Genomic DNA, 12,989 nt, shown 5'->3' with positions numbered 1-12,989 from the left:
AGAGCATGGAACTTTATGATAATGCGTTCAGGAAGAACAAAATCTCAAAACATTACCAACATGCTATTTAAGATACATTCATTTAAGATAATTCATCCACAAAGATGAAATCTCACACCAAATGTGTAGGATCTCAAATTAGAACAGTATTAAAAACTGAAGCACAATAAGAATGCTTCTTGTGCCTGTAAGAACACCTTAGATCTGGCAACTGTATTCATATGAAGTTGGACAGAACCTTGAAGTACAGCAAAAATGTATTCCCAGAATGCTGGATCAGATCAGTAGTCCATCTCACAATGGCCACCCAGTTACTTTGGAGGGCCAACAAACAGGGCATAGAGACCAAGACCTACCCCTAACACTGCCTTCTAGCATTGATGGTTCAGAGGTCTGCTGCTGCTTGGGCTATTCATGGAACCAAGACTGAAACTAACAGTTGCTCTGAAATTAGCCTCTGCCGTAGTTTTCACGGCCATGGCCTCAAGAGTTTCCACAAGAGCAACACAAGAGATGCGTGGATTCTGTAACTGCCATATTCTAAACTTGGCAGTTAACTTTCCTCACTCAGCAGTATTCCTGTTTACTCTTTAAGGAAGCCATCTGCACTTTTGGTAGGTTTTATAAACGTGAAAAACCAAACTTGGGAGTACTCTTGTACAGAAGAGCCAACATTTCCACACAATCATTTGTAGCTTGTGACAATAATAAAAAAAAAACTAGTATGAAGGTAGTTGAGTTATTAAGAACTAGTGCAGTCCTTATCTTTAAGAAGTCATTAAGATAAATAGAACTAAGTTTGAGTCCAGTGGCATCTAAGGCCAATAAAGTTTTATTCTGGGTATAAACTTCCGTGTGTGCACACAAAAGCTTGTACCCAGAATAAAACTTTGTTGGTCTTAAAAGATGCCGCAACTTAGTTCTGCTGCTTCAGACCAACAGGGCTACCTATCTGAATCTATTAACACTATACTTTCCAAAACAACACCCCCCTCCCCGGGGTTTTAAGATACCTCAAGGAAGCACACTCTACTGATTTGGTTTCAAGAAAAGAGTGGGCATGACCCAAGACAAGTTAACAATTTAAATAACAATGTCAATGGACATGCCCATTTAGTCATTTATTTAGTCATTTAGTAATTTAGTCATGGTCATTCAGTCCAACCCCTTGCCCAATTCAGGAAACTCACAACTACCTGCCCACCCATAGTGACCCCAATTCCATGCTCAGATGACCCCCCCCAAAGAAAACCAAAATCCCTGGCAAGTCCGGTCTAGAGGAAATTTGCCTTCCGCCCTCAAAGTGTACATTGAATAAACATACACACACGCACTAAAGAAATTGTAGCTGTATGTATCAGAGTCTATCATAATGGCTGTTGGGATTATACACAGAATCAAACAGTGGAAAATTTTGGGGGGGAGGCCTTGAGAAATGTGATTCAGGACTACACAACAGAATATTCTCTTTTCTTTACTATAGCACAAGCAGACAAGAAGGCAATTATAAGGAGATGATTTGCAAGAGGCTGTTTGAATCTCAATGAAGCTATTCCCAAAATATATAACTCTTCAGAGCTCCAGCTTCTGTTACCTAAATTGCAGTAAATCAATATGAACGTCATATTATACCACGGATTCCCATGGATCTGGGGAACCCTGGGGATATGCAAGGGTTCCCCAGTGGTAAGTGGCCTTCCCCAGAAGTTTGGATGGCTGCTGGCATCACTAGATGCCATTGTTGTTCTATAGGCCTAGTCTCTTTCTCCACCATGGAAATGGTAAATGATCGATGGATTAATTGGTTGGCCCCCACATCTTACTTTCATGCCCACTTCTCTGAAGGGGAATGTCACCATTTCTGGGGTTCCACATAGCCTGCAAAACATTTCAGGGGTTCTTCCAGAGTCAAAGGGTTGGAAAAGGTTGCATTATGCCTTTCCATGCCATGACTATCCACCCTGCTCTTAACAATCGGGACTGGGAGGAACTTTCCACAGCTAACCGAATCCCTCTGATTGCAGCCAAGGAGAAGGAGAGAACAAGAGCTGTCAGGAGCAGTGGCAGCCAAAGAGGTGGCAGATGTTAAAAATTCTAGGCGCCATGATGCCCTGGTCTCTGGAATCTGCCAAACCTTGGTATGATATTGGGTCTTTTAAGTGTAAACCTATTGAATTGTACATATAGCATATAAAATATAAACAGTATTTATATAAATATAGATAGATGTCGTCCTAGGAAAGAGGAACCAAGTGGAGATCTGCAGTGGGAAGGGAGAATTGGGAGAAACTGCCCTCCCCTTCCTCTGGCAATGGAAGTGTTCTGCAGGTGAAATGGCTCCTCTGGGTCCCAATTCACTGCCTATTAGACCCATGCCGGGTTCTCTTTTCCGCTTCTATTTTTTTCAACCTTTCCACAGCTGACAAATCAGCATAAAAATCTACCAAAGAGTCACCCTAATCAAATAATGGCCAAAACAAAGTAGCAATAGTAAAAAAACCCCCAAAAAACATTTAAATGTTTGCAGTAAATTCACTAGTAGCAGCACGATTATGCTTTGTAGCTAGCTGAAAGAACAATAATGGATTGTTATCTGCATTCTGCGGCCCCCTTTATGATCAAGCACTTTCCAAACTTATTCGCCCACCGATAGATGTGATGCCACATCAAACCAATGCAGAGCAGATGAGAGAACTTCTTCTTGATGAAAAGCCTCAGATCTCTCTGCAGACAGCGAAGTTCTGTGCTCATGTGATACAAGCCCGCCAGAAGGACAGGAAATATATTTAAAGCTCTAGAATTCTGAACCTTAATTTTTATAATGATATCTTTTTAGCTTAATCTTCATTTTCTGTACTCTGGTCTAAGACTGTACAATTAAATAAATTCTGATTGTTATCTGCATGTTTCAAACATTGTGTTAATGACAAAAGGAACTTACTATCCAAGACCCAAGAGTGTGATTCTAGAGAAATGGTCTATGTTTGTTATGCTCTGGCATAGGAAAAGTATAGAGTGGATTTAACTTTTGAAATGCTGATTCTTAATAATAGTCTTAATAATAAAAAGTTTAAAAATAAAAACAATGATTTTAGCATATGCATCCTATTAAACTTTGATTAATCCATACAATCTGCTTTAAACGGCATGCCTACCTTCTTCATCTTCTTCCTCTTCCTCCTCTTCTTCCTCCTCCTCCTCATCACTGCTTCCAGCATCCTGACCAGTTCCTGAGTCACTGTCGCCTTCATCAAGAATTTCTAAAATACAAAACACTTTACTAAGCACCAAAAACTGATGCAGTCCAAACTAAGAACTGGAGGCTGCTTCAAGCAAAACCGTGTCATCTCAATTCTCTCTGGGAATCTGAGCTTTAACCCAATGCAAGAGTGCAATAAAGCAGGGGTAGTCAAACTTTAGTCCAGAGCCTCTGGGGCTCATGGGAATTGTAGTCCATGGACATCTGGAGGACCACAGGTTGACTACCCCTGCAATAAAGGATGTAATCATTATTTTAAAATGTTTTTAAAAGCAGCAGCAAGGACTGCCACAACACTGCACCATTCTCCTCCTGAACAGTCTGGTTTTTGAAACAAGATGTCAAAAATCACAACGTTTACTTCATGATGCAAACAATCCCTCCTTATTCCCAAGCACCATCCCAAAACATACTTCATTGACAGAAGAACACTGGAAAGTTAACATAAACTTGAACTACAAACCTTTCTTCAGTGTTTTGTACTTCTCTTCGTTCTCCATAAAGTCAGGATCCAGCTTGAACACATCTTCATGAGAAAAGAAGGGAAAATTAGGCAAGGCCTTAAAATAAATAAATTAAAAGCTCCAATTTGAAGCATCCAAGACAAAAAGGCTTTTTTTTTTTTTTTTGCAGCCTCACGCTTACTCAGAATGTCGTCTGGATTATAATCATCCTCCAAAGGGAGCATATGGGTAAACTGATCCTCCTCCTCCACAAGATCGAGTCCATCTGGAACGACTGGGTGATCCTTGAATCCATCTTTGCGCACGGCGAACATGACTTCTATCATGTACTGAACCCGCTTGTCGGTTTCAGATTCGTGGAGAACGTGACGAAGGCGGTCAAAGATGGCTGTGGTTGTAAAACAACGCGATAGGTTGAAAAGCAAATTTCATAAAACGGTAGGAATCAAGGGGGAAAGTGTGTCAGCAATGTACATACCATTGATGCCTCTAGGAGACACTTCTGTCAGTTTGAGGCCACATTCCTTTAGAAATCCAATCGCCACTTCAATGCTGTCGTCCGTGGGCCGCTCCAGAAGCAACGTAAGCATTTCCAAACATAAAACCTCGTGAGCCTTGCCAGGAAGAGATAACACCACAAAAGAGTTTTAATTACACATTGAGTCTCTTTCTCACCAACTATATGCCATGTGCATTAGATGGCTAAAAAGGCAAATGGGATTTTATAGAATCGTCGAGTTGGAAGGGCCTCACGGGCTATCTAGTCCAGGGGTAGTCAAACTGCAGCCCTCCAGATGTCCATGGACTACATTTCCCAGGAGCCCCTGCCAGCAAATGCTGGCAGGGGCTCCTGGGAATTGTAGTCCATGGACATCTGGAGGGCCGCAGTTTGACTACCCCTGATCTAGTCAAACCCCCCTGCTCAATGCAGGATCAGCCTAAAGCGTCCAGGATAAGTATTTGTCCAGCCACTGCTTAAAGACTTCCAGTGACGTATCAAAAGATGCATAGTCTCCAGATTGTTCTTTACTCTGCTCTGGCTAGGACACACAGTACTGTGTTCAGTTTTGGGCACCACAGTTGAAGGAGGATGTGGAAAAACTGAAGAATGTACAGAAGAGGGCAACACAAATGATGAGGGGTTTTGAGACCAAGATGTTTGAGGAAAAGTTGAGAGAGCTTGGTCTGTTTAGCCTGGAGAGAAGATGACTAAGAGGTGATATGATAGCCATATTCAAGTACTTGAAACAATGTCATCCAGATAATGGAGCAGAGTTGTTTTCTGCTTCCCCAGATGATCAGACCAGAACCAATGAGTTGAAATTAATTCAAAAGAATTTTCGGCTAAACATCCGGAAGAAGTTCCCGACAGTTAGAGCAGTTCTTCAGGTGAGCAGGCTTCCTTGGGAGGTGATGAGTTCTCTTTAGGAAGTTTTTAAGTAGAGGACAGATAGCCATCTGACAGAAATGCTGACTCTGTAAATGTAGGCAGATTGTGAGAGGTTGAGCAGAAGGGATTAGCTCTTGAGGCCCTTTCTTGCATGCCCAGTGAAATAATGATTTATTTATTTTATTTAGATTTCTATACCGCCCATTTCTTTGCAGCTCTGGGCAGGTCACAAGGAGAATTTCTTCCAGGCCAGACACACCAGGGATTCTGGGTTGGTTTTCTTTTTCTTTTTTTGTTGGGGGGCGGGGAATCATCATCTGGCCACAGAACTGGGGTTGTGAGTTTCCTGTATTCTGCAGGATGGGGGGTTGCTCAGATGACCTTGGAGGTCCCTTCAAACTCTATGATTTTATAAATTTACATAACAGGGCATTAATCATGCTGGCAACTAAAGCTTAACAGCAGCCATAGTGGCAAAGTGTGCTGACAAGTTGCAACCGACACATGGAGACCTCATGAAGTTCAACCCCATGGGGTTTTCCAGGCAGGAGATGAGCAGTGCTGGTGGGTCACTGCCTTCCTCTGCACAACAACTCTAGTGGTCTTCCCTGGCAATCTCTCATCCAAGAACTAACCATGGCCGACCTTGCTTAGCTTGCAAATCCTTATAAAATCAGGTTAGTCTGGGTAATTAAGCCTGCTAAAACAACCACCACCATACAATGAATCAAAGGCTGAAGGGCTAGCAACATATGCTCTCTCCATGGCATTAACAAGCAAAGGGCTCATTGAATCCTTCTGTTCCCAATGGCTTTGGCAGAGTTTCCCCCTGTACACTGCAAACTGCACACTTCTATGTATCTTGCACATGATTCAGAACCTGAGGTGCATACAGACCTCCAAACAAACAAACAGACAAAGAGGGTTGGAAGCTACCAGGTTTTCCACTTGGTCTATTTGTGTTTCCCTTTTCTCTGTGGCCACCGTCCCATATAGCTTTTATTTACACAAATCCTACAATTCCCAGCATGCCCTTTTCAATTCCAATAGCCCTCGCCCCAAATTCACAAGTACCCAGTCCTGTAGCACTAGACTAAGAAGTTAATTTAAATTAATTCCTGTGTAGAATACATAAGACATGAAAATCAAGTTAGCAAAATGCACAGGCATGGCCTGAAAAATGGCACTCTTCAGCCACGCCTGTGATTGAGGCCAGAACAAACAAAGAAACAATTGGCCTTCCTCGATTTCCCCCCTTTCCCCATGCCCCCTCCAATTTTCTCCCATCTCCCACACCGGTTTCCCAATGCCTGTGAAATTTCAACACGCCTGTAGATAAGCTAATCAGAAAGGCACAGGGGCTCTGGAAGCGGCAACTGGAATGTTAAGAATTTTATATTTTAAGATGTTTTTAATGTATTATATGTTGTGAGCCACCTTGAGCCCATTTACGGGGAGGGGTGGCCTGCAAATCGAAATCAAAATATAAATGAATAAAATAAATAAAAATGTTTTCTGCTAAGAATCTCTGTCACAACTTGTGCCAGATACCTGGCTCTGTCAACACTCTGAATATGTTTGATACTTGACTGGTAAAGTACTAGGTCTCTGGCTCCCACTCTGAAATTGCCAAGGCAGGGTCAACAGGTGTATGAGGAAATTATCTGCAGGGACATTCTGAAATACCAGCTGCAGCCTACACAACAAAGCTACTTGGGTATCTAAATGCAGCTGCAGAGTAAGGACTCAATCACCAACCCCACATTGAAGCAGGGGAGGGGAGAGGATGTCAAGGATATAACACAGGGGTAGTCAAACTGTGGCCCTCCAGATGTTCATGGACTACAATTCCTATGAGCCCCTGCCGGTAGGCAGGGGCTCATGGGAATTGTAGTCCATGGACATCTGGAGGGCTGCATTTTGACTACCCCTGATATAACAGATAACCGACACAGGACTCGGAAGTCTCCTCGCCTCTCCAATTCACCACCACAGTTTGGAATATCTAAGCAATAAGAATGACAGAAAATTTGCTTCATACAGAACACCTTACCACATTCTGATTCATAAGATGGGCAACAAACTTGGAAGCAGTCAGACAAAGTTGCTGCAAAGAAGCACAAAAAACAAGCTATTAGTAAGAATAAAATGTCTGTTTGATTTCTCGTTATTCATTCCAGATGTGCTGAGTGGCTTACACTAATATTTAAAATTTCATGTTCAAAAAAGTGGCCTCCCCCATGCTCACATTGTGCATGTGTCTTCTGTATGCCCATGTATGCCCACTAACATTTGGCTGAGTCCCCCCTCCCTGCTCTTCTTCCTCCAGATAACCAAACATTTTGAAGTGGGTAGCGACTTGCACCATTAGCAAAAACACTGCCCAAAAATTATGCTCCTAATTTTCAGTCTGCTGTCTGCAATATGACATTTGCTAAACAAAGAGTGAACCAGGAACGCAGTTTTCCTTCTCCACATGATAGGTTGATTTTTTGCAGTGAACGAACTCTGAAAATTCAATAGAACGAGATTGTGCCAAATGGTTCAGTATGCAACGTACCCGTACACCATTAAGCTCTGTGCAAACTGCATGAATGTGGTTTCTTTAAATGGATAACAGCACAGTGCAGAAAACGTAAACCTACCACTACTCAATTTTTATCGCTCCATAAGCCAATCCACGTAACATTTTTGCCCTGCCAAGTAGAGTTCTTATCTAGCTACACAAAAGGAAATGTTTTGATGGAAACATTTTTACATCCTGATTACGCATTTTAAGACATTTTGAAAAATGTGCCCTTTCTAATTGCTTGTTTGTTTGTTTGTGTGTGTGTGTGTAAGTCACTTTCTCCCTAGACCACATCCTGAAGTGGAATCTGAAAGAAAAAAGTCAATAGAGCAGCTCCAGAAAAAGGAGTCTGTGAGCTGAATCAGCGGCTGTGAGAAAACTTCAGAATCACACATGAATTTCTAAGCTTGAGGGAGAACAAAAACTGAAGCAGGTGCCAGCCTGCCCAGGAGTAATCAGAAGAATCTGAAAAGTGCTTATGCGGCTAACAGTGCTTGTATTAGGGCCATGTGGATAGTAGCACTTAGAAAGGAGTCTTTTAAGAAGGACTCCATGGAAACAAACCTGTCCTACCTTGAACGGCTTATCACAAAAAACAAACAGAAAACAAAACATTATACATACACATCTCACTACAGATTTTCAGAGCACTAAATCTTGACTTCAGATTCTGTGCCCACCTTATGCGCCATTTACCCCCTCCGGTTTATTAATTCTGCAACAACAATTTTTAAAAAGCACTTTTTTTCTAAATTGGGGTGGAACATCTCTTGTGACATGTGGATAGTGTCCAGTTTTCAAAAACAGTTTTTAAAGCCTATTCTGTGAGGACTGCACTCTTTCTCCAAATAAATTGACCCTAAACAATTCTTAAGTTTGAAGGTTCACAGAAGGTCCATGTGGCTCAGATGCCATTTTAATGTTAGGCTTTTCAGGAACTGCCAAAATGGTCCCTGTAAATCATTAAAGGGGAAAATGTTTGTAAAACTTTAGGCTTGCTATCCCAGTGTCTTTCTTTCTTTGTACATCTCATGTCAAATTCACTCCATGCAGATGATCTCCCACCATTACTCTGCTTGCATGCAGCACTGAAATCCCTTTGTTTTGTTTTTTTACACTGGGGATGTTGGCATTTGCCTCCTCTCCAATCTCCCTTTCAAGTCAATACCAGCAAGGAATTCAACCTAGCACAGCTCATTTAAAACCTTCCTCTCATTGTTTACATTTTTTAAATTCTGCAATCTGAGGCTAGCAACAGTCTAATATCACTAGACTCATGCTTCTTGTAAAAAAATAAACTCTAAAATAATGGAAAAATGGAATTTGTACATCAATAAAGAGGGGAAGACGGTGGAAGGTGCAGAGAAGACAAAACAATGTATGCAGGGAGTGACTTTCAAGGGGCGGCAAAAGGGTGTATGTTGGGAAGCCGAGCTTTAAGCTTTCTGTATCTGTATGCTTTCAAATTACTGAGAGAATCTGTATGATTTCAAATTACCTTTGGCTTGGAAGCAAAACAAGGGAGAAATTGGCACAAAAAATTGGACTCCCAGAAAACCCAGAGAAACAGTGACCAGAAAGCAAACTGAGCGCTGGAAAAGGAAAATCAATGCAGGATGACAAACAAAACCCGATGGATATGTGTGGGGAAAGCATTTGTGAACAATAGCACAAAATAGTATATTGCCATATTTGGGAACTGAAGGAGGGGGAGAAAAAACAAGGGTGCCATTACCATTTTATCTATTACAAAATATATAAAAACTGCATTAAGCACGTATTCAAGAAGAATAGCACCCGGTAATCTAGAATTAGCTAGATAAAATATACACAATTCACTAGTCTACAAACCTTTAGAAAGATCTTCAGCACACATGACATCTATTTTGTAACAAGCCATAAAAAAAAGTCACAGGTTGATTCTGTAGAATGCCCACATATCACTTTTAAATTCACCTCATGGCATTTCTGATGACCCAAAACATACCCAGTTCTTAAATGTGAGCGTAAATCTCTCTGGATACAATGACTCCTTGAAATTTAGAGTCAGCAATTGAGGCAGTTTTCATCTTCGGTGACCATTTTGTACAATAACTCATGTACCTTATCGTTTCTCCTGTATCCTTTGCGAAAATTTAGAATGAGCCTCTTGAGAATCAGTTCCCCAATATTGGGAAACTTGGAGTTGATGATGGCTACAACGGCTGCGTAAACGTGAGTGAAAATGGGCGAAGCACTCTGGGCTTGCAAAATAGATCTTGCCAGCAATCCCCTGCAAATGAAAATACACATGCGTTGAAGCACCTTTGCAAAACAATCCCTATGTTTCATTTACTGCTATACTAATAAAGACGGAAGTCCAAACTGCTCGGAGATGGTAGCGGTTTGTCGAGGTCGCAGGATTTTTTGATTTCTGCTCATCAACAGCTAACTAAACCGGCAGTATAGTCACTAACAGCATTTATAATATTCTTTCTCAAGCCGCTTCCCTCCCTCTCAATGCCGAGCTTTGAGCAGCCCTGGTTCATTTATCAGAGCACTGCAGAAAGTAACAGCAATATCAAAACACAGTTTGCTCCTGCTTTACAGAACTTGCACGCAGATGCTAAGCAAAAAGACCAGTAATCCCAGTTTGGAAAAACTGCAGGCCACTCAAAATGACTCTCTCATGTTTTAACTGGGTATGTTTTAATCTGGGGCTGCAACAAAAGACTGCAGATCTCCATTCATCTGCAAAAAGGTGGTTCAAATCATTGAGGGTTGGGGTTTTTTCATTCATTGGCTTTAAAACTGTTGGCTTTATTGTACTGGTACTTTTCTGTCTGTTTTAATGGGGTTTTTAAGCTGGGCATTTTGTAACCCGCCGTGAGCCTGCTTGGGAGTGGCGGGTACTATATTTAATAATAATAACAACAACAATAATAAAGATTAATATTAATATTATTAAGATTAAGATGGAGGAGGAGGATGGGAGGTTTGGTACTTCGACTCCTGCCATGTGTTGCTAGCTGAAACCACCTCCAGACATCTATTGGTGGTGGAAAAGTGCTGCTGAGACACCTCCATTTTATGATGATCCTGTAGGGCAGGAGTAGCCAATCTGTGGTGGCAAACGCTGGCAGGGGGCTCATGGGAATTGTAGTCCATGAATATCTGGATGACCACAGGTTGACTACCCCTGCTGTAGGGTTTTCAAGGTAAGAGGTGTTCAGAGGTGGTTTTCCATTGCCTGTGTCTACATAAAAACCCTGATGTTAATTGGTGGTCTCCCATCCCGTTTGGTATAGTAGTTAGGAGGGCAGATCTGGCAAGCTGGGTTTGATTCCCTGCTGCCCCACAAGCAGCCAGCTGGGTGACCTTGGGCTTGCCACAGCACTGGTAAAAGCTGTTCTGACCGAGCAGTGATATCAGGGCTCTCTCAGCCTCACCCACCTCACAGGGTGTCTGTTGTGGGGAGGGGAAGGGGATTGTAAGCCGCTTTGAGACTCCTGGTAGAGAAAAGTGGCATATCAGAAACTGGCGTAAAGACTGTGCCACGACTGCAGAAACATCCCTGATCTTCCAGGCTCTCCCTTGCACACAGAAAGTGATTTCTGACTCCAAAATAGTTCATTTCAGGATATGTAGGGCCTAAATGCCATAACAGACACAAGGTCTGGGAGGCTGTGTTGCAGTGGAGGCAAATCTCTCTCTTCTTTTGTCTTTAGATTTCCATGGACACAAGAGGCAGGAGAGAATGTTTTCACTCACTCACCCACTTCAGTCTCCCATTTGTATGGCCTTCTACTGGCAGATCGAAGGATCTAGCCCAGGGGTTGTCAAACTGCGGCCCTCCAGATGTCCATGGACTACAATTCCAAGATGTCCATGTGTCCATGAACTACAATTCCCAGGAGCCCTTGCCACCATTTGCTGGCAGGGGCTCCTGGGAATTGTAGTCCATGGAAATCTGGAGGGCCGCAGTTTGACTACCCCTGATCTAGCCCAACGAAAAGGAACTGCTGTTCTCATCCCGCTATCCTGGCATATCATTTTACAGTCTGAAAGCCAGGGCCACGCGAATGTTAAACATGCAAGGGGTAAAAAATTAATTGCAAATGAAATTGGCCTGAATTTATTTTCATTCCTGGATTTAAATCTCTGTAAATATCAAAGTCGACAACATCTTCTAGAAGTGTGCTTGCCAGCAATCTTTGCTAATGACATTTTTGTAGGAAGTGTGTCAGAAGAGGATCTTTATGGATTAAGAGCTCACTACTGCTATTGTTCCCCATTCACCCCCCACGCCCCAACAGAAGCTATAATTCTGTTTGTCTCAGAACCCGACTCCCCTTGTGTATAATCATGGCTCGGGGTGGGAGAAAATGAATGACTGAGCATTGCACTGCAAAAGCTCATGAAACGCTATGGAGTATAGGTTTCGTTTTCATTCAACTGCTGAAACAAAAAAATCAATAAAGCAGTGGTCCCCAGCCTTTTAATTATGGTGACCATATCTGCTTGGTTGGGTGACCCATATAAATAAGAGAGAGCACATCCACAAATCAATAAAATTGCATAAACTTGGGATCCATGTTCATAGGCTTCATGACCCACTTTGGAGTTGGGACACTGAGATTGGGGAATACTGCTCCAGAGACTTATGAGGTAAGAAGTTCTATATTGTATTTCAATACAGCTTACTACAGGTTTAAACTATTGCATTCTGGATCAAGTTCAAGGTGTTGGTAATGACCTTTAAGGCCATTGGCAGTCTGGGCCCAGTGTACCTGAGGGATGGTCTAACTCCTTATGCCCCTCGCAGAGCATTCTGTTCTACAAATCTGAATAGGCTGGTGATCCCTGGCCCATGGGAGGTGCACCTGGCTTCAACCAGGGCCTTTTCAGTCCTGCCCTTACCTGGTGGAATGAGCTCCTGGAAGAGCTAAGGGCTTGTTGGAGCTATCAGTTCCACAGAGCCTGCAAGACGGAGCTCTTACACCGTTTGGCTGAGGCCAGAACAAAGAAGATCTGATGAGTCCCTCCTCCGAGCACCTACCCCGAGGCATTGGGCTGAAGGCATCCACTGAGTCAGTTGAGGAGGCATTATTGGTTGAGGGGGGTTTTATGGGCACAGTCAGGGTTTTATTGTATTCTTTTTAACTTTCTGTAAACCACCGTGAGCCGGTGGGACAGAGAGCGGTGGACAATAAATATAATAATAAAATAAAATAAAAACACCAAACTCCGAAATATTAAACCACAATGGCAAGAATCTCATTTGGATGTACAGAACGGTAACCTTGTAATTTACCGTCATCCAAGGCA

The 12,989-nt window shown here is 42.4% G+C and overlaps 1 protein-coding gene across 2 annotated transcripts in view; it reads right to left on the bottom strand.

Moving 5' to 3' along the window:
- The window catches only part of CWC22 (CWC22 spliceosome associated protein), a 67,441-nt gene that overhangs the window by 37,910 nt on the left and 16,542 nt on the right, over window positions 1-12,989 (bottom strand). For both annotated transcript variants that reach the window (XM_077319556.1, XM_077319557.1), the window contains exons 7-12: window positions 9,786-9,954; window positions 7,167-7,220; window positions 4,202-4,337; window positions 3,905-4,111; window positions 3,723-3,785; window positions 3,156-3,260 (exon numbers count right to left, since the gene is read on the bottom strand). In XM_077319556.1, the coding sequence (XP_077175671.1) occupies window positions 3,156-3,260; window positions 3,723-3,785; window positions 3,905-4,111; window positions 4,202-4,337; window positions 7,167-7,220; window positions 9,786-9,954 (734 nt within the window). The remainder of the gene's footprint in view (window positions 1-3,155; window positions 3,261-3,722; window positions 3,786-3,904; window positions 4,112-4,201; window positions 4,338-7,166; window positions 7,221-9,785; window positions 9,955-12,989) is intronic.

The sequence above is a fragment of the Paroedura picta genome, chromosome 2, assembly GCF_049243985.1.
Source record: "Paroedura picta isolate Pp20150507F chromosome 2, Ppicta_v3.0, whole genome shotgun sequence".
In the NCBI taxonomy this organism is placed as follows: domain Eukaryota; kingdom Metazoa; phylum Chordata; class Lepidosauria; order Squamata; family Gekkonidae; genus Paroedura; species Paroedura picta.
The sequence above is the reverse complement of the archived record's forward strand: the minus strand, read 5'-3'. Positions and strand labels throughout refer to the sequence as shown.